Here is a 27,456-nt window from a genome sequence, read left to right on the forward strand (position 1 = left end):
AATGTTGTTTTTTTAACTAAATCTCACACTACTATAATAAGGCAGCTGGTGGATCATCAAGGTGCCCTTATTTTACACCTGTCACCCAGAATGTCTGTGCACGCCGCAGAATATCATGTTTTTGTCCATATTTGTAAGAAACCGACACCAAGGGGAGTATTGGCACTTATTTCCTTAAAGCACTGGGAGAAAACAGTGTGAAGCAGCACGGTGAGACGAAGAACCAGTAATTATCTGCAATTTAGGAGGAAGTTTTTTTCATAGACAAGAAAATATTGTAGATAATCTCAAGTTAATAACATATTTCGCATGCAGTCCTTTCTGATGACACCAGGGGGCGCTCAGCTCCGCCTGCCCCTAATGAGCAATCACCCCTGCATCCAATCAAAACGCTCATGGTGCAGGTGTAGAAGTTTCTGAGCACCTTGAGAGGGAGCTTCAAGTCCCTCAGGCCTCTGAGGTGCTGGAGAAGCTGTGGAGAAGCTGTGGAGCTTCTTAGCAGGTGTTGATATGACGGGACCACGTCAGGTCCTGTAGTGAGAACAGCAGAGGGCTCAGCACACAGCCCTGGGGGGCCCCGGGGGGCTCCAATGGTGTGCTGTAGACCCCCCTGAACAGTTAGGGGGTGATCCAGGTGGACACAGGCTGGTCAGACTGTTTGTACCTGGACAAGATGACGGAGCTGAACTCGGGGGCGGGGGGGTAGAAAGGCCCACATTATAGAGTTCCAGAGTTTCCAGAGTTCCAGGGACTTGGAGAGAAAAACAATCTGCACCAGCTGCTGTTGGTCATGAGCAGTGTTGCCAAAGTTACCTTTAAAAGGTAATGAGATTGCTGATTACTAGTTACCCCGTTAAAATCAACTTCATTTACTGATTACTTGCTTTTAAAAGTAACTAAGTTGGATACAAGCTTGTTTTTAATTTACTTTCAGCAGCTGCTGACAACAACCCCCACCGTCTCAACATAAAAATGAGAAGTAAGGCATTACCGGCACCACTGGTCATGAGACAGACCCCCTCGCCTCCAGACTGTGCTTCTGAGCTGGGACTGGACAGACGTCAGCCTGCAGGACGCTGGGCAGTGGTGGGTGGTGTGCTCATTGCCTCAGCCTCTTCCTGCTGGCTCCTGTTGAAGGAGTGGGCAGGAAGCAGCTGCTCCAGTTGGAGGTAAAGGTTATGAACCAGAGTCGTGTCTGATAGAACCCCGGTTGTGACAGTGAAGAAATAAAAATGTTGAAAAAGTGCTGGAACAGATACGACAGCAGCCGACCTCATCAGCGACATCTTGGGCAATATCTTATTATTATTGTTATTAATATTGTTATAACTAGGTACACATAGGACACAAAATAACTTGCTTTGTTGAAAGGCCATGAAAAGTAAAAAACATGGTAACTTATTATGAACCTCAGAATTTATTCAAATACGTTGAGAGACCGACACAGTGAGACTGAAGATTTCCTCATCTGACAGTTTGTGAAGAAACCAAACTGTGAAACCGAGTTAGCAAACATGAGGAAGAAGCTGTGTGGTCCGCTAACAGCCTCCGGTACGTTCCTTCCCCCCAGCAGGGTGCTGGGGGGCCCCGGTGCCCCCCCCCCACACGCAGAGTAGAAGCACCGTCCCTGCAACTAGAAGTCTCGCCGTCATTGATCTTGGATTGAGAAGCCTCATGCCCATCAGGTTTAGAAGCCCTCGGCCCTCTGCCCTCGGCCCTCTGCCCTCGGCCCTCGGCCCTCTGCCCTCGGCCCTCAGCGCCGCCTGTGGCAGGGCTTCTTCACTCGCTGCCTCCTGAAGTCGACGAGGCAGTCGGTGGCCTCTGAGATGGGAGTGAAGGTCCTCATGGGGGAGTTGCTGATCCTGAATGCCTCTTCCTCCTGCTCGTCGTCGTCGTCGTCTCGCAGGTCGATGACGTCTCTGCAAAGACAAAAAACACAAACAGGACACGCTTTACACCACCACAGAGTGAGCTTTATCTAACGATGCAGGAGGTGCTGAGGTACCGAGTGCTGGGTAGAATCGTGTGGCCACAGGGGGCATTAAGGTTCAATCAGATTTCATGACATGGCAGCTTCACACAAGACAAACGTGGAGTGGTGTGAGAGAGTGAAGCCTTGTTTAGACGACCGACTGGAGGTGAGGGTTTCACACAGAAACAATGTGAATACGACATAAACACTCGTACTCCATGGTGAAGTTTCTCTCCTGTATCAACACACTTCTGAACTTAAACCTATGGTGGACTTAAACTCTGAATCTTCCAGTGTTTGTTTATCTGCTCACACACAAACAGAAAAACGATTGCAGTCCACGCCTGAGCAGAGCTGCTGGATGGAGTGGCTGTGCTGCTGGATGGAGTGGCTGTGCTGCTGGATGGAGTGGCTGTGCCGCTGGATGGAGTGGCTGTGCCGCTGGATGGAGTGGCTGTGCCGCTGGATGGAGTGGCTGTGCTGCTGGATGGAGTGGCTGTGCCGCTGGATGGAGTGGCTGTGCTGCTGGATGGAGTGGCTGTGCTGCTGGATGCTGGATGGAGTGGCTGTGCCGCTGGATGGAGTGGCTGTGCAGACTAAAGTAAAAGAAATAAAAGCTGTTCTCACCCTGGCTGCAGTTGGGGGTGTGACGGGCCGGCATCTGAACAAAAACAAGAAAAGGCATGACAGAGTCTGTGGACATGAAACTGCTTCATCCACTGTTGGTAAACTAGTTCTTTCTTTCATCACACATGAGGCGTTCAAGTACCTGACACAATGTCAGTCAACTTTAAGACTTTTATGAGCTATGATCAGGAACTTTAAGACCAAAAGCAGAGTAAGAGCTGCAGTGAACTAAACACTTAATCGAGTTATTTATTTTGCCACACCTACACTCGGACAGAATAGTTTGGTCCCAATCCCTTAATGAAAGAAAAAGCCACAATGGTCACAGAAATAACTTGAATCTGTGAAAAGTAACAATAAATAAAAATTTAATGAAAATCAGACATTACTTTTCAATTGTGGTTCAAATAAATTACTTTGAAAAACAAAGTCATGAAACCGGCCTGGACAAAAATGATGATACCCCTTGAAAAGATTGAAAATACCTTCACCATAGGGACATGTTCAACCAAGGTGTGTCCTCTGATTAGTATCTCGGGTGTCTCCAAACTTCTAATCAGTCAGTCGGCCTATTCAAAGGGTGACAAGTCGTCACTGTGATGTTTGGTGACGTGGTGTGTCCCACACTAAACATGGACCAGGAAGCGAAGGACAGAGTTGTCTCAGGAGATTAGAAAGAAAATTGTAGAGAAGCATGTTAAAGGTAAAGGCTCTAAGACCATCTCCTGGCTGCTTGATGTTCCTGTGACTACAGTCGCACATATTATTCAGAACTTTAAGATCCAGGGGACTGGAGCCACCCTCCCTGGACCCTAACCCTAACCCGCAGGAGGAACTTTGATGACAAAGTGAAAAGACGGATAATACGAATGATAACAAAAGAGCCAAGAACAACCTCCAAAGACATTAATGGTCTTGGTGTCTTGGTGTGATCTGACACTAATGTACCTTGACCTTGGGCCAAGGTACATTAGTGTCAGATCACACCGTCTGTCGTTGCTTGAGCAAAAGTGGACTTCATGGGAGATGACCAAGGAGGACACCACTGTTGAAAACAAATCATAAAAAGCCCGACTGGAATTTGCCAAACTGCATCGTGACAAGCTACAAAGCTTCTGGGAGAATGTCCTGTGGACGGACGGGACAAAGCTGGAGCTTTTTGGCAAGGCACATCAGCTCTATGTTCATAGGTACAAAAATGCAGCATAGAAAGAAAAGAACACCGCCGCTACTGTGAAACATGGAGGAAGCCCTGCTCTGCTCTGTTCTGGGGCTGCTTTGCTGCATTGGACACAGTGTCTTGAATTTGTGCACAACACAACAAATTCTCAAAACTATTAAGGTATTCTCGAGAGAAATGAGCAGCCCAGTGTCAGAAAGCTTGGCCTCAGTTGCAGGTCATGGGTCTTACAACAGGGTAATGAACCGAAAACACACCCAGAGTGGCTAAGAGCAAAACATTGGATTATTGTGAAGTGGCCTTCTATGAGCCCTGATCTAAATCCTATTGAACATCTGTGGAAGGAGCTGAAACATGCAGTCTGGACTTCCTGTTGGACCACCAGCCATGATGGTCGGACAGTAGACAGCTTCTGAAGGAACCCGCGAAATATGACCAAAAGCCCCTTTTATATTGAAAAAAATAGTAAGAACTTAAAGTTAAACGACGGGGCAAGACACTGCCGTAACATTTAATTTGTGTCTGAGGCGTCCTGGGCAGTGAAATACAGTTTCATCTTCCACAGTTAAGGCTAGCTAGCATCTAATAGCAATTAGCAAAAGATGGCGGATGCAGAGAAGAGCAGATCGAAAAGGCCGAAGAGCGGATACAAGCCTCGGAAGATGCGGTAATGGAGATGCTAAAGCTACACATGAGGCTAGACGAGAAGCTAGCTGAGATGGAGAGCCGCGGCAGACGCGATAATCTAAGGATTTATAGCTGAAGAGGCTGAAAAAGACTCAGTTTACATGCTGTCCTTTGTGGACAAACTTCTTCGCGAGGGCCTTCAACTGTCTGATTTGCAAATTCAGAGGGCTCATGGCTCACTAGGCCTTAAACCACCAGCTGGCGCACCACCTCGCTCTAGTGGGGCACCAGCTGACGCACCACCTCGCTCTATTGGGGCACCACCTCGCTCTAGTGGGGCACCAGCTGACGCACCACCTCGCTCTATTGGGGCACCACCTCGCTCTGGTGGGGCACCAGCTGGCACACCACCTCGCTCTAGTGGGGCACCAGCTGGCGCACCACCTCGCTCTATTGGGGCACCACCTCGCTCTAGTGGGGCACCACCTCGCTCTAGTGGGGCACCAGCTGGCGCACCACCTCGCTCTATTGGGGCACCACCTCGCTCTAGTGGGGCACCACCTCGCTCTAGTGGGGCACCAGCTGGCGCACCACCTCGCTCTAGTGGGGCACCACCTCGCTCTAGTGTGGCACCAGCTGGCGCACCACCTCGCTCTAGTGGGGCACCAACTTGCTCTAGTGGGGGACCAGCTGGCGCACCACCTCGCTCTAGTGGGGCACCAGCTGGCGCACCACCTCGCTCTAGTGGGGCACCAGCTGGCGCACCACCTCGCTCTAGTGGGAAACCAGCTGGCGCACCACCTCGCTCTAGTGGGAAACCAGCTGGCGCACCACCTCGCTCTAGTGGGAAACCAGCTGGCGCACCACCTCGCTCTAGTGGGGCACCACCTCGCTCTAGTGGGAAACCAGCTGGCGCACCACCTCGCTCTAGTGTGGTCAAGTTTCTGAGCTTTAAGGTGAACGAGATGCTGCTACACAAAGCGTGACAAAAGGATTCAAGTGGAAAGGCATTCATGTAAACCTCGATCATGACTATCCGCCATCCATCATTGCTAAACGGAAGGAATGTGCTGAAATTCAGAGGCTTTTGAAAGCCGCTAATGTGAAGTTTCAAATGCGAGTCCCCGCGAGGCTACGAGTGACACACGAGGATGGACCCAAAACATACTATGCACTAGGGATGTCCCGATTCGATTGGTAGATATCGGATCGGGACATCCCTACTATGCACTGACTGAAGCAGCCCAAGACCTTGTCAAAAGAGGATACGCATCACGACGAAGCCAGCACCGCCACCGGCATCACTGACTGAGAGGCTAAAGCTGCTGTCCTGGACCCCAGTGAATCAGCCCACTAACGAGGGCAACTCTAGACCCCAGCTACAAAGAGAGGCTCCGTACATTCAGGAGGGATAGCCCAGGAGGAATAGCCCAGGAGGGATAGCCCAGGAGGGATAGCCCAGGAGGGATAGCCCAGGAGGGATAGCCCAGGCACAACCGTGGACAAAGTTGGAGAGAAGTGAAGATAAAGTCACATGTTTGATAGACCTGTAAAACTTGTATCACTTAATAGAAATGGCATACTTAATCCAATTAAGAGGTCAAAAATGTTCTCTCCCCTGAAAAGGGACCAGGTCCAGGTAACATACATACAAGAACCCCACCTTAATGATAATGAACATACTAAATGAAACAGAATGGAGTACACTAAAGGATATTTCTCCTCACATGACTCAGGTAGACGTAGAGGAGTGGCCATTTTGTTGTGCAGTGCGATCAATTTCTAATTCATATCTGAACACAAAGATAAAGAGGGGAGGTATATTATTAATTGGTAAAATTGAGGGAACCTTAGTGAGACTGTTCAAGGTTTATATCCCACCAGGTAGTGAATGGTCATTTTACAAACATGTGCTTGAAACAATGACAACAAAGAGTCGGGGCATTTGAATATGTTTGGGGGATTTCAACATTCGATTAAATCCAAAAAAATGACAACAAAAAAACTTACAAAAAAGTAAACTGTTTCATGAAAGAAGTGGGAATAGTACACGTATGGAGGGAAAATAACCCGACAGGGTGTGACGACTCTCCCTGTTCTGGCGCACCATGTTTCCTCCAGAATAGACCTATTGTTCATGTTTAAAAACCATAAAGTCTCTAGTGATAAATTGTGACATAGGAAGAAGTGCACTCTCAGACCACAATCCGGTATATCTGTCCCTTAACCTTAACGCTAAAATAAAATCTACTCTATGGAGATTAAATGAATATAAATTGAATCCCACCTAGAATACAATGACAGCGACGCCGTCTCACCAGCTATAGTATGGGACGCTTTAAAAGCAGTGCTTCACGGGAAAATGATCGCAATTTCTTCTGCTGTAAAGAAATTGACAAAACAAAAATCACTAGATCTCCAGAATAAAGTTAAAGAATTACAGAGAGAACATTTATCTGCTCTACGGGTGAAATTAAAAATGTTGGAAGTGAAGAAGGAGATAAAAGACCTAAACACACAGGACATTCAAAAAAAGCTTCTTTTTACAAAACAATACTACAATACTGGTGGGAAAGCGCTTAAACTTCTGTCATATAGATCAAGGAAACAACAGACAGAGGACAATTTTCAAAATGAAACATCCAGAAACAACCCAAAGTGAAACAGAACAAATACAACACTGCTGTGAGGAGAATCATCAGAAACGACATCCTCAGTGCGACTGAAACGGACTCATTTTATCATTAAATTGACCTCAAGTCACAAATGACCAGAATAAGAAGCTAATCTCAAAAATTACTAAGGAAGAAATTGTATCTGCAATTAAGAGATTAAAAAACAGCAAAGTGCAGACCGATTCATTCTGAATAGTTTAAACTCAGGAGAGATCACCTGGTACCGACATCAATGAAAACATTCAACTGGGTACTTGAAACAAAGACTTTCCCTCCATCTTGCAAAGAGGCAATTATTTCTATTATCCCCAAAGAAAATAAAGACAAACTTGACTGTGGAAACTATGGCCTCATGAGTGTACTCAATATCCATGACAAACTATTTACCTCCATATTATGTAAGCGTCTGGAGGTAATTCTACCTGAACTCATACATAAAGACAAGGCAGGCTTTATTAGACAATATTAGGAAAACGCTTCTGATAATGAAACATGGAAGGAAATGCAAATTAGAAACTCTTAGAATAAGTTTGGAAGCAGAAAAAGCCTTTGACTCAGTACGATGGGAATTTCTATATAAAGTAATTTGGCTTTCATTCTGACATGATCGGGACATTTTGTGCTCTGTACAACAAACCTACTGCCAGAATTAAAATAAACGGGGATTTATCCAAATCTATTCAATAGAAAGAGGAACCGGTCAGGGCTGTGGAGCACCGGCACTACTTTTCTCTGTTTATTGAGCCCTGAGCTCAGGGGACAAGGCAGAACACAGAAATTCAAGGTGTTACTTTAAAACCAGGGGAACAAAGATTAGCTCTATTTGCTGACGGCATATTAATATTTTTGACGGATCCCACTAGGTCGCTTCCTAAATGAATGAGAATGCTGGAGGAAGATGGCTCTTTGTCAGGCTATAAAATTAATATTACCAAAACTTAGGTTCTAAGGCTGAATTATAACCTGCCTACAAAGATTAAAAAAACAATACAAATGAAACCGTTTATCTGACATCTGATATGAACCGTTCTGACAGGAGATCCGTCCAAAATGATTGATGCCAATTATGTCCCTCTAATATCAAAAATAAGATCAGACTTACAAAGGTGGATCAATGTCCAATTTTTGAATCTTCACTCTCGGGTGGATTCAATTAGAATGAATATCCTCCCTCGTGTCCTGTACCTCTTTCAATGTCTTCCTATTTGGATAACTGACAAACATTGTGATGAGTGGGATAAAATACATTTGGCAAAATAAAAAGGCGAGGATAAAATATGAAACAATGCAGTTGATGAAGGAGAAGGGGGGGGCTGGGCCTTCCCTGCCTCAGAGATTATTACTATGCTGCTCAAATTAGACCTTTAATCTGTTTATGTTGGCCCGTTTATTCAGCTGGATGGAAAGATGATGAAGGGAAGGTTACAAAAGATTTATACCCATTATTTACCTGACAAAAAACTACTAAGGAATAACAATATAACTGAAGACTTTATGTATGAGTCTCTTCTGAACTCCTGGAATAGAATAATGCAAATTTATATATATTTATATATATTTAAGGTGGTGTGCGTACGATTCTGACTTCAGACCAAATGTCCTTGTTGGAAGATTTAAGGGTTGGGTCTCAAAAGGAATTACAACCTATTACTCTCTTATCCACAAGGGGGCAGTCATGAGTTTGGGTTGGGTTTAGGTGAAGAGGATTTCTATAGATAGGTGAGCGGTGCAGAAGTATCATTGAAAGTTACAGAATTCTTTTGATTGCAGTGATTTCCTCAAAAAGGTTGTACAACAAAATATTAAGTTAAGGATACTATCAGTTTTGTTCAGGCCTGTTTCATGATTTGTTTTTTTAAATAATTCTGTTCAACTACAATTAAAAAACAATGTCTGATTTTCATTGCTTTTGTCCGATTGAAGTTATTTCTGTGACCATTATGGGTTTTCCTTTCATTAGCAGAGGGGTACTAACAATCTTGTCCAGGTGTCTATAAATACATTCAAACAGAAAGTTATAAAAATGAGATTTTAAGCAGAAACTCGTCCTGTGTGCTTTAGGCCATCAGGTACCGAGTAGAATTGTGTGTGTGAGACTACAGGAGGCATTCAGGTACCGGCTGCTCAGTAGAACAGTGTGGGGCAGCTGTGGCTCGGTTGGTAGAGCAGGTGACTCTCAATGGGAAGGTTGCAGGTTCAACTCCCCTCTTTACCAGTTCACATGTGGAAGTGTCCTTGAGCAAGATGCTGAGCCCCAAACTGCTGACAGGCCGCTCTAGGTTTAGTTTGCCGCTCTAGGTTTAACCTGTCAGTGTCGTATGAGGATGTGACTCACCTGAAGCTCTGCCCTCATTCTGCTGCAAAGCCGACAGAAGGTCTCTTCTCTGTCAAACACACACACACACACACAATGAGAGGGGGGGGGGAGAGAGAGAGAGACAGAGACAGAGACAGAGAGACAGAGAGAGAGAGAGAGAGAGAGAGCGACTGACCCCTGCAGATCTGGAGGCGTGTCTCTGAATGCAGCGCTCGGTGTGTCGGCTGTACTCGCTCAGACTGACGTCTCGGTGACAGATGTAACATGTCTCCTGCTGGACCCTGAACTCACCACAGAACACAACTAGTACAGACGCTTCTTAAAGTCATGAAACTGTTTCTCAAGTCAGTAAACCGTTTCACCTGTCAGAGTCACATGTTTCTTCAAGCTCCACCGTCCTCGTCCTCACTCTGCGAGGCTTCAGCGTCACTACAGAGAGGAAGAGGAGGACATGAGGAAGAGGAAGAAGAACAGACGAGGCTTTGTTCACTCTGCAGGTCTTGATGCTTAATTCCAATTTTATGACGTCACGCTGAGCACGTTGTTTACAGAGAAAAGATGGACGGCTTTACGTTTCAGACCAAAATAAAACCTCTTACCTCAATAAAAAAACAACTGTACTAAATAACACGTTCCGTGTGCTCGTGGTTGTTCAAAAGGAGCCACAGAATCTCCACAACACGATGAGGGCAAGAAGAAAACTTGACCAGGGATGCACCGATACCACTTTTTTCCAAAACGAGTAGTGTATGAGTACTTGCATTTGAGTACTCACTGATACCCGATACCAAGTACTTAGGCCAATACACACAATTGTTTTTTTCCACAGATGTTGTTTGAACAACTTTCCTGCATTGTGATGTACTGACATTCAAAATTAGTTCTTTTATGGTACTGCCATATATACTGTAATAAAACTTTTGTTCTCAGTGTCTGTCGGTGCGTGGCCCCTTTAAGAGGCGGGCTGCTCGCTTGACCAGTGTGTGTGAGGGAGCGAGCTGAGGACAGCTTCGGCCCGCAGTAGAAGTTGGTCTCCCCTGCGTCTTCCGACTACGGTCTGGAGACGGGAGCAGGATGGGTTAACACTTTGTTATAAAGCGAGTACTAACATTGAACACAAGTGCTTTCAATAAAACTTTGTGAGAAGCTGCAGGGTTTCCTCTCCATTCATTCAGGAGTGGTGGAGCACCCAGGGTGGGGGTGCGCTCGGTGGAACAGACCAAACAGTATTTTGGCTGCTAAAGCCAGTTGAAGTAGCAGCAGCTCCATTTCAGCCACAGTTTTAGGAAGGGAGCCTCCAAACGGCATTTCACAGTCAATTTTCAAAAAAGACGTCCGAAAGACGAGCACTGTGCGCTCCTTCCTGCCCGCCCCAGATGTGCGCTCCTTCCTGCCCGCCCCAGATGTGCGCTCCTTCCTGCCCGCCCCAGATGTGCGCTCCTTCCTGCCCGCCCCAGATGTGCGCTCCTCACTGGCTGCTCCAGATGTGCGCTCCTCCCTGCCCGCCCCAGATGTGCGCTCCTCCCTGCCCGCCCCAGATGTGCGCTCCTCCCTGCCCAACCGCTCTGCAGTGAAGTGCCATGAACCACAGCCTGCCGTAAAGTGGCATCGGTGTCGTGGTATTGGTGGCAGTTTTATGAGTACAAGTACTTATGCCTGGTATCGGTATCGGTGCATTCCTACTTTTAAAAGTTTGGTGGAGCGACTTCCTCCGGTGCTTTTTGTGACGTCAATCACATGTCAATGATGACACAGTTGCTTATTTGCAACTGGATCGTTCAGACGGCAGTCGTACTGAAAGACTTCAGATCTGAATTGGAACCACATGTGCTGGAGAAAACATCAGAATTGTACTGTTCACACGGTCACACATGTCAGAAACGAGTCACTGTGAGCAGAACATCAGAATTGGGTCTCATTTCCATGCAGTGTGAACGGGCCCGAAGAGGACGAGACGTAAAGAAACATGTTACCATGGAGATGAGGGTCTGGCCCCGCCTCCCCATCGCAGTAAGCCGCATGCAGCTCGATCCGGTTGGTGGGAAATGGCCTCTGACAGAGGGGGCAGTCCACAGCGGTGGGGTGGCTGAAGGGGGGGAGGACCTCCTCCACATCTGGACCCCCTCGCTGCTCCTCCAGCTCCTCCCCTTCAGCTTCCATCTGAGCTGAGAGAGTCAGCAAGAGGAGGAGGACCCAGTTAGCCTGATTCTGAAGTCCCCTGCAGACCCCCAGAAGAACCCAAACCAAGAAGGAGAACGGTTCGGCTGTGACGTCAGCCAGCTGCCGGAAGAAATGCTTGTTTGGCAGAACAGTTCATACTTCACGAAGGAGCTGTATGCTACATGCTAATCATGATTAAAATACGACCGACAGTCATTAGTGAGCAGGATTGTGCATGAGCAACACACCATAGTGCCGATGTTTCAGCTAAACAAAAGTCCTTGAGCTTGAGGAAGCTGGCTGAAGGAAATTACATCATTTTGTTCGGCGAGACCCGGGAGAGCCAAACTTTCTTCTGGTTCTTATGGAGTATGAAGGGGTCTTTACCCTGCTGCTGCTGCTTCTCCTCCTGCTGCTGCTGCTCCTCCTGCTGCTGCTGCTGCTGCTGCTCCTCCTCCTCCTCCTCACCGGCTGCTGAGTCGTCTCTGAGAATCTGCAGCTCAGGACTTGTGGGGGGAGGCTGAGGAGGACGACACAAAACCTTTGGTCCCAAAGTGATAAGTATCCACAGTTAGCATTAGCTGCTAGCTCAGTCCTTTATTAACACGAGTTAGCATTAGCTGCTAGCTCAGTCCTTTATTAACACAAGTTAGCATTAGCTGCTAGCTCAGTCCTTTATTAACACAAGTTAGCATTAGCTGCTAGCTCAGTCCTTTATTAACACGAGTTAGCATTAGCTGCTAGCTGAGCCATCTATTGACGTGTGTTAGCATTAGCTGCTAGCTATCTGTAATGAGCCACGTCCACATGTGTTGGTATTAGCTTAGCTGTAGCTACATGGTGACGTGGTTCACCTCGTCTCCGTCCTTTGTGAACACGTGGAGCTCCTGAACTCTCTCGCTGTCGCTCAGTTGAGTTTCTGTTGGAAGAAACAGAAAAACAAAGTTCTTTCTTTGAGGTTCTCGTTGTAAGAGAACCCAGAAACGGCTCAGACGACGTTTGACAGGCGGCTAAGTGATTAAGTAAGATCATACCTGGACAAAACTCACAGTCTGTCTCCACAGCCTGAGTTTCATCTATGTCCTCCTCTTCCTCCTCATGCTTCCCGTCTCCGTCCTCCTCTTCCTCCTCATGCTTCCCGTCTCCGTCCTCCTCTTCCTCCTCATGCTTCCCGTCTCCGTCCTCCTCTTCCTCCTCATGCTTCCCGTCTCTGCCTTCAGCAGACCGTTGTCTCCTTCTCATTTGCAGTCTGAAACAAAACATCCACCCTCAGCAGGTCCACACCATCATGTTACCCTCCTTCACTCAGGCCAGCTGGGAGCATGCTGACAACTTTAATCATGGAGGACCTTCAAAAGACAGGAAGTGAGGAAGTGATGTTACTGCTGAAGATGCAGAATAACAATCCCTAGACCTGTATAACTCTAGACCCAAACCATAACATAGAACCGAATAACTCTAGACCCAAACCATAACATAGACCTGGATAACTCTAGACCCAAACCATAACATAGACCTATATAACTCTAGACCCTGACCCTAACATAGAACCGTATAACTCTAGACCTTGACCCTAACATAGACCTGTATAACTCTAGACCCAAACCATAACATAGACCTATATAACTCTAGACCCAAACCATAACATAGACCTGTATAACTCTAGACCCAAATCATAACATGGACCCGTATAACTCTAGACCCAAACCATAACATAGACCTATATAACTCTAGACTCAAACCATAACATAGACCTGGATAACTCTAGACCCAAACCATAACATGGACCTGTATAACTCTAGACCCAAACCATAACATGGACCTGTATAACTCTAGACCCAAACCATAACATGGACCCGTATAACTCTAGACCCAAACCATAACATGGACCCGTATAACTCTAGACCCAAACCATAACATGGACCCGTATAACTCTAGACCCAAACCATAACATGGACCCGTATAACTCTAGACCCAAACCATAACATGGACCCGTATAACTCTAGACCCAAACCATAACATGGACCCGTATAACTCTAGACCCAAACCATAACATGGACCCGTATAACTCTAGACCCAAACCATAACATGGACCCGTATAACTCTAGACCCAAACCATAACATAGACCCGTATAACTCTAGACCCAAACCATAACATAGACCCGTATAACTCTAGACCCAAACCATAACATAGACCCGTATAACTCTAGACCCAAACCATAACATAGACCTATATAACTCTAGACCCAAACCATAACATAGACCTGTATAACTCTAGACCCAAACCATAACATAGACCCGTATAACTCTAGACCCAAACCATAACATAGACCCGTATAACTCTAGACCCAAACCATAACATAGACCCGTATAACTCCAGACCCAAACCATAACATGGACCTGTATAACTCTAGACCCAAACCATAACATGGACCTGTATAACTCTAGACCCAAACCATAACATGGACCTGTATAACTCTAGACCCAAACCATAACATGGACCCGTATAACTCTAGACCCAAACCATAACATGGACCCGTATAACTCTAGACCCAAACCATAACATAGACCTGTATAACTCTAGACCCAAACCATAACATGGACCTGCATAACTCTAGACCCAAACCATAACATAGAACCGTATAACTCTAGACCCAAACCATAACATAGACCCGTATAACTCTAGACCCAAACCATAACATAGACCCGTATAACTCTAGACCCAAACCATAACATAGACCTATATAACTCTAGACCCAAACCATAACATAGACCTGTATAACTCTAGACCCAAACCATAACATGGACCCGTATAACTCTAGACCCAAACCATAACATAGACCCGTATAACTCTAGACCCAAACCATAACATAGACCCGTATAACTCTAGACCCAAACCATAACATAGACCTATATAACTCTAGACCCAAACCATAACATAGACCTGTATAACTCTAGACCCAAACCATAACATGGACCTGTATAACTCTAGACCCAAACCATAACATGGACCCGTATAACTCTAGACCCAAACCATAACATGGACCCGTATAACTCTAGACCCAAACCATAACATAGACCTGTATAACTCTAGACCCAAACCATAACATGGACCTGCATAACTCTAGACCCCAACCCTAACATAGAACCGTATAACTCTAGACCTTGACCCTAACATAGAACCGTATAACTCTAGACCCCAAACCATAACATAGACCTGTATAACTCTAAACCTTGACCCTAACATAGAACCGTATAACTCTAGACCTTGACCCTAACATAGAACCGTATAACTCTAGACCTTGACCCTAACATAGAACCGTATAACTCTAGACCCCAAACCATAACATAGACCTGTATAACTCTAGACCTTGACCCTAACATAGAACCGTATAACTCTAGACCCCAACCCTAACATAGACCTGTATAACTCTAGACCCAAACCATAACATAGACCTATATAACTCTAGACCCAAACCATAACATAGACCTGTATAACTCTAGACCCAAACCATAACATAGACCCGTATAACTCTAGACCCAAACCATAACATAGACCCGTATAACTCTAGACCCAAACCATAACATAGACCTGTATAACTCTAGACCCAAACCATAACATAGACCTATATAACTCCAGACCCAAACCATAACATGGACCTGTATAACTCTAGACCCAAACCATAACATGGACCTGTATAACTCTAGACCCAAACCATAACATGGACCTGTATAACTCTAGACCCAAACCATAACATAGACCTATATAACTCCAGACCCAAACCATAACATAGACCCGTATAACTCTAGACCCAAACCATAACATAGACCTATATAACTCTAGACCCAAACCATAACATAGACCTGTATAACTCTAGACCCAAACCATAACATGGACCTGTATAACTCTAGACCCAAACCATAACATGGACCTGCATAACTCTAGACCCCAACCCTAACATAGAACCGTATAACTCTAGACCTTGACCCTAACATAGAACCGTATAACTCTAGACCCCAAACCATAATATAGACCTGTATAACTCTAGACCTTGACCCTAACATAGAACCGTATAACTCTAGACCTTGACCCTAACATAGAACCGTATAACTCTAGACCTTGGCCATAACATAGAACCGTATAACTCTAGACCCCGACCCTAACATAGAACCATATAACTCTAGACCCAAACCATAACATAGAACCGTATAACTCTAGACCCAAACCATAACATAGAACCGTATAACTCTAGACCCAAACCATAACATGGACCTGCATAACTCTAGACCCCAACCCTAACATAGAACCGTATAACTCTAGACCTTGACCCTAACATAGAACCGTATAACTCTAGACCCCAAACCATAATATAGACCTGTATAACTCTAGACCTTGACCCTAACATAGAACCGTATAACTCTAGACCTTGACCCTAACATAGAACCGTATAACTCTAGACCCCAAGCCTAACATAGACCTGTATAACTCTAGACCTTGACCCTAACATAGAACCGAATAACTCTAGACCTTGACCCTAACATAGAACCGTATAACTCTAGACCTTGACCCTAACATAGAACCGTATAACTCTAGACCTTGGCCATAACATAGAACCGTATAACTCTAGACCCCGACCCTAACACAGAACCATATAACTCTAGACCCAAACCATAACATAGAACCGTATAACTCTAGACCTTGACCCTAACATAGAACCATAAAACTCTAGACCTTGGCCATAACATAGAACCGTATAACTCTAGACCCCGACCCCAACATAGAACCGTATAACTCTAGACCCAAACCATAACATAGAACCGTATAACTCTAGACCCAAACCATAACATAGAACCGTATAACTCTAGACCCAAACCATAACATAAAACCGTATAACTCTAGACCTTGACCCTAACATAGAACCGTATAACTCTAGACCCAAACCATAACATAGAACCGTATAACTCTAGACCTTGACCCTAACATAGAACCGTATAACTCTCGACCCTGAAATTTCCATAAACTGGTTATCCATTAACTCTTAATTTTCTTTTTCTTTGTGTGTGTTTCTTTATGTAAAGCATTTTTGAGTGCCAAAAAAGCACTACTAGTTTGAAGTATCATTATTAAAATATCATTAATGACTTTGAACTGATGTAATTTAATGTTGGAGAGACAGAGGTCGTTGGGCAGAGTATCACTGAACTGCTGATGACAGTAATTAGTCTTGTACTGCACAGAGCTCAGTAAAAAACCTTTAAATATTCACATAAAAAAAAAAACATTAGTGTTACTATTGTATGAGGTTATTGTGAAGCCTCTGTGTTGTGAAACTCATATTTACACACATGTACTTTTTTTATATTGTTACTTGACTACATATATATGTATGTCATACAATGTATGCAAACTGTCTTGTACATGAGCGTCTACAGTCAGATAAAGGTCTACGGAACCATCAGTCAACACTCCCCACTGCTGGCAGGAAATTGGAGCCCACCTTCTGGAGACACAGCGGCCCCTGCTGGCAGGAAGCTGAAGAGACTCCGCACGCCACTCAGGAGACGGACGGTTCTACAAGTTCAAAATATATCATGGTGATTTAAAATCCTGTTAGCTTCCAGGCTAACACAGTTTGGACGTTTTACCTCCAGCTGGGGAAGGATGCCCCCCGCCCACGGGGCTTTATTCAGAAGACGCCTCTGAGCCTGTTTCAAACATTTCTTCTGAACCTCAAACTGAGCCAGAATCACCTGCACACACAATTCAATTAAAAGAATATGATCAGAACTTGCAAAATTCCCAGTAAACTGAACTGCTTACAAACAATAAAAAGAAATAACTTTAAAAGACAAGATCAATTTAGAAACCAAATCAAATCTATATCAAATAAATTCAATGATTCAAATGAAATATAAAATCAATATAATGGTATTGAATATATTAATGAAAGAGATAAAAACTAACTGTATTTTGTTTCTATTGTATCTGTTGCCTCTTGGTGGTTTTAAAAAGGTAATCCTACCACTGATGACATCCAGTTGTAGTGCTCCTTCAATGACTTGCGTTTCATGTCTTTTCTGTGTTTTTGTGTGACCTGCGTCAAAAGCTGGCTTTCTTCCAGTTGCCTCGAGATTAAATCTGACAAAACTGAAACTCCGATCATTGCTCCTGATAAAAAGATTCCCCTGACGAAAACCACCTTGATGTCCTGGGCTGGACTGTTACGACCAGCCTCAGAAACCTCAGGCTTGGGACGGGTCAGGTCATGTCTCTGGAGGGTCACTCTGGACAGCTGACCAAAAACTGCTTTGACCACCTGAGAAATATCTCTGAAGTGAGGAGGATGCTGTAAAGGTCAGACCTTGAAGTGATCCTCCATGTCTTCATTCCGTCTATCCTTGACTAATGCAATTCCATTTTCACTTTAATAAGACCGTCCTCGCAGACTTCAGGTCATACAAAAATATAGATTTTTCGGAACACTCAAAGACGTAAGATTGCAGTATTCATTCACTTCATACTGGATGGTGGTACGTAGCCACAGCCACCCTGGGGCAGACTGACGGAGGAGAGGCTGCCAATCTGCGCCATCGGCCCCCCTGACCACCAACCACTCCCTCTCACACTGCATTCACACAGGCAGTTTGGGGTTCAGTGTCTTGCCCAAGGACACTTGGGCATGTAGAGATGGGAATTGAACATGCAACCTTCTGATTGGGAACCGACTGTTCTACCAACCGAGCGAGGCTGCCCCAGCTGCAAGACTTTTGATAGGTTCGCCCAAAACAGCCCCCACCACCCCGATTTGATCAAATCTTCACCGGCTCCCAGTCAAAGTTCAAACTGACTGAGATTTTAATCCTCACTTTCCAGGCGTTGCACGCTCCGCCCCCTGAATACATCGCCGACACACTGTGCCCCGACTCCTGAAGGTCCCAAAGACCCGCTTCTGAACCCGGGGGAACTGTGGCCCCCGGGCTATGGAATGACTTGCCCCTGACCTCCGGACACACTTTTAAAAAGCACTTAGAAGATGTTTTTATTTAAGAACGCTTCTGGCTATATAAATTTCCCACTTTTACTGTATTTTATCAAATTCTTATGTTTTTATTACACCCGTTGATGTACAGCACTTTGTGATTTTTATCTGTGAAAAGCACTTTATCAATAAACTTTACTTACTTACTGTATTTGAAATAAAATTGAAACAATGATGAAATAAACTGGATTTGATTGTAAAATGTGACTAAAACCTGAGTGTAGACGTCCGGGTCCAGGCCTCCGGGACAGAAAGGGACCCCCCAGTAGTAGTGGATGTTCTGCAGGTCCCTCTCCCCCTGGAACCTGGTGGAGGGAGAGGGCTCCTGAGGGAAGATGGGGCTGGGGGGCTGAGGACACAGACAGGTGTCAGTCTGAGGTGTGTAGGCACTACTTTTAGGAGCGGATGGATCCTGCGGCTGGCATACTGTCACGCCCTGGTCCATAACCACCAGCATCATGTCGCAGGGCGGTGGCGTCTCGGCCGAGTTCCATGTCTCCATTGTATCAGAGTATGACGAGGCACCGCAACGTCTGCCCGGCCCGCCGCCCAGCCCGCCGTCCAGCCCGTCGTCCAGCCCCCCATTCAGCCCGTTGTCCAGCCCGTTGTCCAGCCCGTTGTCCAGCCCGCCGTCCAGCCCCCCATTCAGGCTGTTGTCCAGCCTGTCGTCCAGCCCGTCGTCCAGCCCCTCATTCAGGCTGTTGTCCAGCCTGTTGTCCACCTGACAGAAAAGAACAACCGTTATAATCATGGAAACCATCAACAAGAGACCGACTTCAATTTAAAATGGCAGTGGAGTTGAACCGCAGGTGGAATGCTGGATTTGAAACTGGATAAAATTTTAAGGGAAGTGGGTTGAAGATGGTCTTCAACTGGTGAGACTGAAGGACTGAAGGATTCTTTATGGTATCAGAACATGTAACGGTACCCAATTCTGTACTAGTCTAGTACAGAATTTGTACGAGACTAGTAGGCCGACCGGGCCTCTCGGCGCCACCAGGCCAACTAGAATAAAAAAAAGTGACATGAAACAGGCACAGTAAAAAAAAGTCACTATATAGTGTTCACAACAGTAAACAGATAAAGAAATATAGGGCTGCATGGTGGATCAGTGATTAGCGCTCTTTAGGCTCCGCCCACCCAGCTAAGATTTTCGTGGCGCTTCCAAATAGCCCCTCCTTTCTTATCCACCTTTCCTTAACCCCATGGATGATGTCACGGGGGTAAGGAAAGGTGTTAGGAGACTTCCTAAAGGAGAGAGGGAAAAGTGATCACGTTGTTTGCAATTCGACCATGTGACGTAATAATCCCACAGCGGTGCAGGATAGTGACGTCTGCCATGGTGAAAAAACTACAAATTTCCAACAATGGACAACAAAAAGAGCATTTCCTGCCTCATTCCTCCTGGTCTCATTGAGACCCGCCTCCCTTCAGGAAATCCAGTCCACAGTTTGCAGCCAGCGAGCAGAGCAGCAGCAGGGAAACACTGGGGATCATTTCAGCACCATGAAGCAGACCAGGATCATGGATCAGACCAGGATCATGGAGCAGACCAGGATCATGAAGCAGACCAGGATCATGAAGCAGACCAGGATCATGGATCAGACCAGGATCATGAAGCAGACCAGGATCATGGAGCAGACCAGGATCATGAAGCAGACCAGGATCATGGATCAGGAATCTCTACAGGTTGGATCGGAAATTTCTGATCCATGAATTGCGATGATGTCGCAACCCGATCACGGACCGGATCGACTCGGGCAAGGTGGGCAGGTGAGTCAGTTGACCGAGCAAAGCTTTTACCAGCCCTGGACGTTGGGACAGTCCTTAATGTGGAGCCCTGCTGTGTTTGTTTTACAACATCTGCATAACATTCATAGTTGGGATTTGAGTTTTAGATTATTTAAAGTTGTTCAAGGCAGATTATTGCATTGGTAACCCTTTTCAATCATCACGACTTTCCCTGAACGCACAGATGAGCGGGTCCCTTTAAATGTTGTCACCGCAAGGAATTGTGGGGGAACATGATCTGGTCTCCTTTGGTAAAGGATGTATCCGTGTTTCCTATACTAAAGGAGACAAAGGAAGCATTGAGCCTCCTTTTCTTAGCTTATCATGGCCACCATAGACACAGGGTGCTTCCGAATAGTCCCTCCTATCTCCCTTCCTATCCACTTTTCCTTAACCCCCTGGATGATGTCACAGGGCTAAGGAAAGGTGTTAGGAGGCTTCCTACAGGAGTTAGGGAAAGGCGATCACGTTGCCTTGACAATCGGACCACACTTCCACTAGGTGACATAATAATAATCCGCCGGCGGCGCAGGATAGTGACGTCTGCCAGGGTGAAAAAACTAAAAGTTTCTGAAAATGGACTACAAAAAGAGCATTTATAACAGCGGTCCCCAACTCCCGGGTCACAGACCATTACCGGTCCATAGGTCGTTCGGTACCGGGCCACACAGAAAGAACTTACATAATTTCTGTTTTATTTATTATCCGAGTCTGAACAATGTTTTCTTCTGAAAAATGACCGAATTCTCTCCGTTACATCCGTCTATGACTCACTCTTGTCTCGGTCACATTAACACTAATATTAAACCCACAAGCTCGCAAAATGAGTAAAAAACAGACATCTTTGGAAAGTTTCTTTGCAAAAGGGAAAAGGCCCAGTCAGGAGACAGAAGAGCCTCTGACCACTAAGAAAAAGAAAGCTGCATTTAACAGACAATACCAGGAGACATGCTCAAATGGAGTTATTGCGACAGGTGATCCCCACACCAAGTACGCTCGGCATGATAAGCGGCGACCGGCTCTCCAATGAGGCAATGAAGCCTTCAAACCTGCTTGGCTACGTGGAGGCCAACAGTTTATGTGTTGGTCGGATCATTTTATTTTGTTGTAAAAGGCCAGTCCGTGGAAATATTGTCTGACATTAAACCGGTCCGAGGCGCAAAAAAGGTTGGGGCCCGCTGATTTATAACACTTTCCACTGTGCCTCGAACTGCTGATAGAATCTCAAATATCACAAGGTTTGGATTGAAATCAAAGGAAAAGAGGCTGCCAAACGAAGAGACAACCAATCAAACTGAGAATAGGCTGCACAAAAATAATACTTCACTGTGTTTGTTTTACAACATCCGCATAGCATTCATAGTTGGGATCTGGGTTCTAGATCAAAGTTGTTCAAGGCAGATTATTGTATTGGAAGCTTACATGCTCTGCATCCCTCCATTGGGAGTTTCCCTGAACGCTCAGATGAGCATTTAAATGTTGTCGCAAGGAATTGTGGGGATTCGTCTCCTTTGGTAAAGGATGCATCAGTGGTTCCTAGGCTAAAGGAGGTTCTAAAGGATGCATCAGTGGTTCCTAGGCTGAAGGAGGTTCTAAAGGAAGCATCAGTGGTTCCTAGGCTGAAGGAGGTTCTAAAGGAAGCATCAGTGGTTCCTAGGCTGAAGGAGGTTCTAAAGGAAGCATCAGTGGTTCCTAGGCTAAAGGAGGTTCTAAAGGAAGCATCAGTGGTTCCTAGGCTAAAGGAGGTTCTAAAGGAAGCATCAGTGGTTCCTAAGCTAAAGGAGGTTCTAAAGGAAGCATCAGCGGTTCCTAAGCTAAAGGAGGTTCCTAAGCTAAAGGAGGTTCTAAAGGAAGCATCAGTGGTTCCTAGGCTGAAGGAGGTTCTAAAGGAAGCATCAGTGGTTCCTAGGCTGAAGGAGGTTCTAAAGGAAGCATCAGCGGTTCCTAAGCTAAAGGAGGTTCTAAAGGAAGCATTGAGCCTCCTCTCCCAAGTTTATAGAGAATTCGAATGTTCCTTACCATGGCCGCCGATTAAACACTTCTGGGGGTTAAGGAAAAGTGGATGGGAAGGTAGGGAAGGTAGGGAAGGTAGGGAAGGTAGGGAAGGTAGGGAAGGTAGGGAAGCACCGATGCTTGTATTTTCACATCTGATCCGGTCCGGATACCTGAATTTGGATATCTGCCGATACCAATACTATTCTGATACCAGAGCTGTTTGGTTTAATATTATTATTAGCATTATCCTCTCTACAGTAAAGTATGAAACGTACTAATGTATACATGTATTCTCTCATAAGACAACTTGAGGTTAGTATCAGGACAGAAAAGGAAGCAGTACAAAGTATTTTGGTTCCATGTGGACAATGTGGGGGTCTGAGTGACGTCATCATCTCATAATAAACTAGTTCTATCTTTAAAAAAGAACCACTTTATTAAATCCTGGAGAAACTCTTTAGCAAGGCAGCACAAACAGCAGAGTTTCTAGCACCAACGTAGCACAAATGATTGGGACTATTTTCGTTTCGTTTCATGCGGAGTAGGACGCAGCTTCAAGAAGGTGTGACTCGCCTGCGACAGCCTGGAGGAGCTGCTGTTCATTGTTTTGATGTCAGAGCCGTTCTCCTTGGCGAACTGGAGCAAGTTAGAGGTTCAGTCAGTTACCACGGTGATTCACCAGGCAGGAAGTGAACCAGCACCATAGTACGGAAAACCAGAGTTAATCCTGAAGTTACTTCAAAAGGGAAAACCAGACTTAGTCCTAGACTCACCTCTAGACTTTGAACAATGTTTGACTCCGGAGCAGTGATCCTCACTGGGGGGCCGTCGACGAGCTCCATTCGACCTCTGTGGGGGCGGGGAAGGGGGGTGGGGCTTCCTGGGAACCTGGGGCCATTGAAAATGTCCTGAGAGGTTTCATCCCTCTGGGCTGTTGTGCAGAACACCGGGCTCCGGCCACCGACCCCTGAGGGGGTGGGGCTAAGGGGGCTCCGCAGGGGGGTCAGGGTGTCCTGAGACCAGCGCACAAAACCAGAGGTCCTGCAGGTCTGCAGTAGGTCCTGGTCCAGCCGGCTCACGCAGACCGCCGCTCTGCGGCTACTGGACGGAAAGACGGGAGAGTGACACCGGTCGGCGTCTTCCGTCTGCGTCGAGTCACAACTCTGAAGAAAACATGTACAAACAGTGTGGCCGTGTGCAATGTCAGAAAACTGTGAAAGTACTCCGAGTATTCCAAGTACCCAAGTACAAGTAACAAACAGATAAGCTGGCACCTGTGACGAGTCAGAGGGTCTGTACTGACCTGTTGAGAGTCGGGGGGGGCTGAAGGCCCCTCAGGGCTGCCAGCTGAAGCCTCAGACAGATGAGACGTGTCCAGGAAAGGACTGCCTGCACTCCTCTTCCGAGTCTGATACCGGGGACCAGCCCCCAGTGAGGAATGGGTAGGGGCGGAGCCGGGGGGGGCGGAGCCGGGGGGGGCCGACGCTGTATGTCTGTCCGGGTACGACAGCTTCCGTTGGGATCCGAGTTGTAGCGAGGCGTGGCTCAACTGCCAGAGAGGATGATGGGAGTTCTGCTCAGAACAATCCAGACTTTATTGGAACTCACAGTCCGTTAGTATCTGATTACTCTCATGGATTTAGTAACTTTGTTGCAGTCATGAAGTTCCTCACTCAGCACACTGTGAAACTCACACTGTGGTGGAGGGATCTCCTCATGGCATCCTCCTCCTGCTGTGGCTCCTCCGCCTGCTGCAGGTGGAGGGATCTCCTCATGGCATCCTCCTCCTGCTGTGGCTCCTCCGCCTGCTGCATCCTGAGCGTGGACACTTGGGCCTCCTCCTCACTCAATCGCAGAGCTACGTCCATCATCTCCTCCTCAGTCATCTCTGGAGGAAAGAGCAGAGTGCTGCCTCACCTCCTCACCCGTCTGTCTGCTGTCTCACCTCCTCACCTGTCTGTCTGCATCTGCTCTGCTGCTCACGCACCCTCAGCCTCTTGGTTCGAGGCGACAGGACAGACGTCGACAGCTCAAACTGCAACAACAGCAGAAACCTTTCAGGAAAAACAAAGACTCCAAATACAATTCATACAATTACCACAAATACAGTCATTTGAAACTTTAAAAGCTGTGGAGCAGGAGAGCAGATGTGGAGCAGGAGAGAGGCTGAGGAGCAGGAGAGAGGATGTGGAGCAGGATGGAAGCTGTGGAGCAGGAGAGAGGCTGAGGAGCAGGATGGAAGCTGTGGAGCAGGAGAGAGGCTGAGGAGCAGGAGAGAGGCTGAGGAGAGAGGCTGAGGAGCAGGATGGAAGCTGTGGAGCAGGAGAGAGGCTGAGGAGCAGGAGAGAGGCTGAGGAGAGAGGCTGAGGAGCAGGAGAGAGGCTGAGGAGCAGGATGGACGCTGTAGAGCTGTATCCTTCCTGTTGACAGCGGTCCTCCTCCGGTCCCTTCGGACCAGTAAACCAGTACCTGAGTTGTTGACTCACCTGCTGGTGCCGCCGCGGCCTCTTCCTCTGAGTTGAGCCTGAGACAGACATAGGAGGGAATCAAACCATGGCTCGTCACACTTTACATTTAAAGAGGAATTATTGGTGGCTGTGGCGTCCACCACTTGACATGGAAATATAAATGACTAGCGACGAACATCTTGAGCATCAGTTTAACTGTCTGTGTTCATGTCATGTCCCTTTTTGCTTCTACTTACATTATTTTGACCTTTTGACTCTTAATTCGGAGACATTTGTCCACCAGATGGCTGTTGTGGCTGGTTTATTAAATGTAAACATGATATTTGGGATGTTTTGCGCTGAGCTGAGGGTTGTGAGGCGCTTGGGGCCATGAGGCTCACCTATCCTACCTGGAGGGGAACCCCGGGCTGCTCTTCCTCCTCGCATTGGTCCCGCAGAGCTTCAAACTTTCTTCACCAAAGAACACGAAAGTTGTGATCCGTCCACAGCGTCGGACGAGCCGCGTCCTCACGTCGCTTTGTGTCGTGAAAACACGCAGCGGCCGCGCGAGAAAACATCCCACAACAAATCAAGAACCAACTGACTCGCCCGCACAACAACTCATCTCTTTCGCGGCGCCATGTTTGTTTCTGTGGACGTAATGACGTCACGAGTGATGGGTCCTCGGATACGTCCGAATTGTCCCTCCTATTTCCTTATCTATCCACTAGACCTTTTCACACTTCCGCGTTTTAAACCGGATGTGGAGCTCATTTACTTCCGGTGGTTCTCGCTTTAGCGTTGGACAGTGACGATAACGGCTCAGTCTCCACGCGGTTGTTTTTGTTGTGTTCCTGGTTGCTCTTGTGGGGCAAGAAAACAACCATACCTCTCTTACCACGCTTTTCCCACGGACCCGGGCTAAAGGAGGCAGTGGATCCAAGCTATTAGGAGGGATGAGGGTCTGAAACTCTGCATAGAGCCAGGGAGCACTTTGGTATGAAGCCAGAACTTCACCAGGAGGGTTCTGTCAGCGGATCCACCACCAGTCGCCTTAAGAGTGGAACTGTTCCATGTCTCTTTCCCTGGAAGGACTCTATTGTTCCATGTCTCTTTCCCTGGAAGGACTCTATTGCACCACCTAGAGGGATTCTGTCTCTGGCTCAGAAACAGCAGCTTGTCCTCTCCCAGCTCTCCAGGCTGAAGCTGCTACTGCAGACCACCATCATGTGGCTCCTCCACCCACTGGTAAATATCTAAGATGGTAAATTGCATAAGTTTGTCATATAAGATCAAATATAACTAATAATACAGTTGCAGGACGCGTTGCAGCACCAGTGTGTAGATCTAGACCATCTAGAGATCAAATCAATGACGGATACATATACTGTATACTTGTACCTGGACTCACACGATGTGTTGATCCACAAGGAAATAATGTCACAGGAGCTCAATAATTAAACCAATCGTGCTCACCAGTGGAAATGAAAACAAGACGGTTTCAATTTAATTTTACATTTAAAGAATAAAGTAATGAAATTATTAGAAAAAGATGAATACTAAAACGTTTATAACATTGTGAGTTATTTTATAGTTAGACCTTATTTATATAGTAATGTATTTTATTGTATGATCATCATTTTATTTTTTGGTTTCACAGATGCACTGGATGAAATTCCCCTCTGAGAGGGTTCCAGATCTTCTGGGAGTCCATTGCTCCACCTGCATCCCGCCTCATATCTGGACCAGAGCTCAGACAAGAGGAGATGAAGCCTGAACCCAGCGCTGCCCCAGAATGCTTTGAGTTTTAATGTTCTCCTTCAGGGTGGCTGTGGGCAGGAAGGAGCAGCTTATTGCTGACGTGTTAGACACTATTTACACTATTTACACTATTTACACTATTTACACTATTTACAGTGATTCACACAACTTGAGATTTAATGTTCAAAACACAAAGTGACAAAAGGTTATTTATACATTTTAATATGATCATTACTGCATTGAAATAAACACATTGATGGTGTTGAAGTAAAACATGTCCAGTTCTGATTTCATCTGGTAAATGAACGATTCATCAGGCCTCTCACTCAACAGTTATTGTTCTAAATGTGTCAGAGACAAAGTCCCACCATTCCAATCCAGTGATTACCAGCTGACCCTGTCCCTGTCCCTGTCCCTGTCCCTGTCCCTGTCCCTGTACCTGCCAGTAGTATGGTGTGAACGCCTCAGACTTGTGTGCTCATCCTGAACCTTGAGGTCAGCAACCTGGGTCACATCATTTGTTTGGGACGAACTCCAGAGTTCAGAGGGAATCTAAAAAGAGAGCTCTGAGTGGTTGGGACTCCAGTGGACGTAGTTTTCCTCCTGATGTCAGGATGTCGGGATCAGGAAGTGGACGTAGTTTTCCTCCTGATGTCAGGATGTCGGGATCAGGAAGTGGACGTAGTTTTCCTCCTGATGTCGGGATCAGGAAGTGGACGTAGTTTTCCTCCTGATGTCGGGATCAGGAAGTGGACGTAGTTTTCCTCCTGATGTCAGGATGTCGGGATCAGGAAGTGGTCCTACAAACACATGAGTGACATCATCACAGTAAGTTAAAACAAAGGAAACATTACGAGCATAAAA

At 46.2% G+C, this 27,456-nt stretch overlaps 1 protein-coding gene across 9 annotated transcripts; it reads right to left on the minus strand.

Moving 5' to 3' along the window:
• Positions 1-1,275: 1,275 nt before the first annotated feature.
• Positions 1,276-25,560, minus strand: uimc1 (ubiquitin interaction motif containing 1). 9 transcript variants are annotated; one of them, XM_080482557.1, is made up of 18 exons: positions 25,242-25,560; positions 24,871-24,908; positions 24,338-24,419; positions 24,079-24,272; positions 23,688-23,933; positions 23,158-23,547; positions 18,813-19,319; positions 17,205-17,309; positions 17,057-17,130; positions 12,593-12,807; positions 12,413-12,477; positions 11,946-12,078; positions 11,372-11,563; positions 9,761-9,827; positions 9,574-9,679; positions 9,417-9,465; positions 2,600-2,633; positions 1,276-1,919 (listed from the first exon to the last, which is right to left on the minus strand). In XM_080482557.1, the coding sequence occupies exons 1-18, from the start codon at positions 25,276-25,278 to the stop codon at positions 1,754-1,756; spliced, it is 2,700 nt and encodes an 899-aa protein (XP_080338683.1). In that variant the 5' UTR covers positions 25,279-25,560; the 3' UTR covers positions 1,276-1,753. The 9 variants fall into 9 exon arrangements, with proteins under 9 accessions (XP_080338683.1, XP_080338680.1, XP_080338682.1 ...); XM_080482554.1 differs by having other exon boundaries at positions 23,688-23,957; positions 25,242-25,549; XM_080482556.1 differs by having other exon boundaries at positions 25,233-25,486.
• Between the last annotated feature and the right edge of the window lie 1,896 nt (positions 25,561-27,456).

This window comes from Lipophrys pholis (assembly GCF_963383615.2).
Source record: "Lipophrys pholis genome assembly, chromosome: 16".
In the NCBI taxonomy this organism is placed as follows: Eukaryota; Metazoa; Chordata; class Actinopteri; order Blenniiformes; family Blenniidae; genus Lipophrys; species Lipophrys pholis.

Excerpts from the sequence above, each read along its gene's own strand:
- uimc1 (XM_080482550.1), bottom strand. The coding sequence starts at position 25,278 with ATGCGAGGAGGAAGAGCAGCCCGGGGTTCCCCTCCAGGTAGGATAG. Across the intron at positions 12,478-12,592 it reads AGACTGTGAGTTTTGTCCAG|AAACTCAACTGAGCGACAGC; the intron begins GTATGATCTTAC and ends TTCTTCCAACAG. Across the intron at positions 9,466-9,573 it reads ACGCCTCCAGATCTGCAGGG|AGAAGAGACCTTCTGTCGGC; the intron begins GTCAGTCGCTCT and ends TGTGTTTGACAG.